General features: G+C 35.6%; 1 protein-coding gene across 1 annotated transcript in view; it reads left to right on the top strand.

Annotated features, from left to right (window-relative positions):
• The window catches only part of LOC122347951 (activating molecule in BECN1-regulated autophagy protein 1-like), a gene marked incomplete at its 5' end in the record, with an annotated part of 30665 nt that overhangs the window by 3067 nt on the left and 26502 nt on the right, over nucleotides 1-1096 (top strand). Inside the window, 4 exon segments of the mRNA XM_043243186.1 lie at nucleotides 1-66; nucleotides 224-304; nucleotides 812-912; nucleotides 1061-1092. The exon segment at nucleotides 1-66 is cut by the window's left edge and continues 119 nt beyond it. Coding sequence (XP_043099121.1) covers nucleotides 1-66; nucleotides 224-304; nucleotides 812-912; nucleotides 1061-1092 — 280 coding nt within the window.

Genomic DNA, 1096 nt, shown 5'->3' with positions numbered 1-1096 from the left:
CAGCCAATCCAACAACCCCTCCTCCACACCACCAGAGGCCAGTGATGGAGACTATGAGGACATTGAGTGAGTCTGATAAAACTCATTGCATCCTCTCATATACATACATCTATATTACTATACAATTGCAATTACTGTTATGGAAATCCATTTTGCTGTGTTCATTCTAGTGGTTTAGAATTTTGCACAAGTTTAAAATATCTATTTTCTCATTCGGTTACAGGGAGCCAGGAGACAGGACAAGACACAGAATGCCCCGCAACGCTCGAATGTCAGCCCCCTCTCTTGGACGCTTTGTCCCACGGTCAGTGTCATATACGGCTGTCAAAGCAGTAATATTGTGAAGAATTTGTACAATTTTAAAATGTTTTTATATATAATTTATACTTGTGATGGCAAAGCTGAATTTTCAGCACCGTTACTCCAGTCTTCAGTGTCTCATGATCCTTCAGAAGTCATTCTAAAAATGCCAATTTGGTGCTGAAGAAACATTTTCTTGCGTTATCTATTTTGAAAACATTTGTTTAACATTTTTGTGGAAACCGTTTTTCAGGTTTCATTGATTAGACGCGGAAGTTATTTGAAATAGAAAACATCCTAAATTTTTGCTGAATCTTTTGAATGCCGGTGTACCAAGATAAAAAATATATATAAAATACATATAAATAATGTGCTAAAATGTTCTTTTTGTTTTCTTTTGTTTTTTTTGCTTTAAATACATTCATAAATATTCAGATATCTGAGCGGTTACAGAGAAAGAAAAATGTTATTTTGATATTAACATTAATATAAACCTGTATTTTTGTCTGAAGAGGTTCCTGTTACCGGAGTACTTGCCTTACGCTGGACTTTTCCATGAAAGGGGTCAGTCAGGCCTGGCCACTCACTCCTCCATTAACAGAGTATTAGCAGGTATAAGCAATTTCCAGTCTTTCTTATTTTGTTTCGTTATAAAGCACTTTCAATAATTTTTTTAATCCCATTATATCAGAAACGTGAGGTACAAGCTATAAAAGAATATATAGAATTATAAAGATCTAACCATCATGCTTGGTTGCAGGTGCATCTATAGGTGATGGGCAGTCAGCTGTGGCCA

The sequence above is a fragment of the Puntigrus tetrazona genome, chromosome 7, assembly GCF_018831695.1.
Source record: "Puntigrus tetrazona isolate hp1 chromosome 7, ASM1883169v1, whole genome shotgun sequence".
Taxonomy (NCBI): domain Eukaryota; kingdom Metazoa; phylum Chordata; class Actinopteri; order Cypriniformes; family Cyprinidae; genus Puntigrus; species Puntigrus tetrazona.
This window is presented reverse-complemented; position numbering and strand designations above follow the sequence as displayed.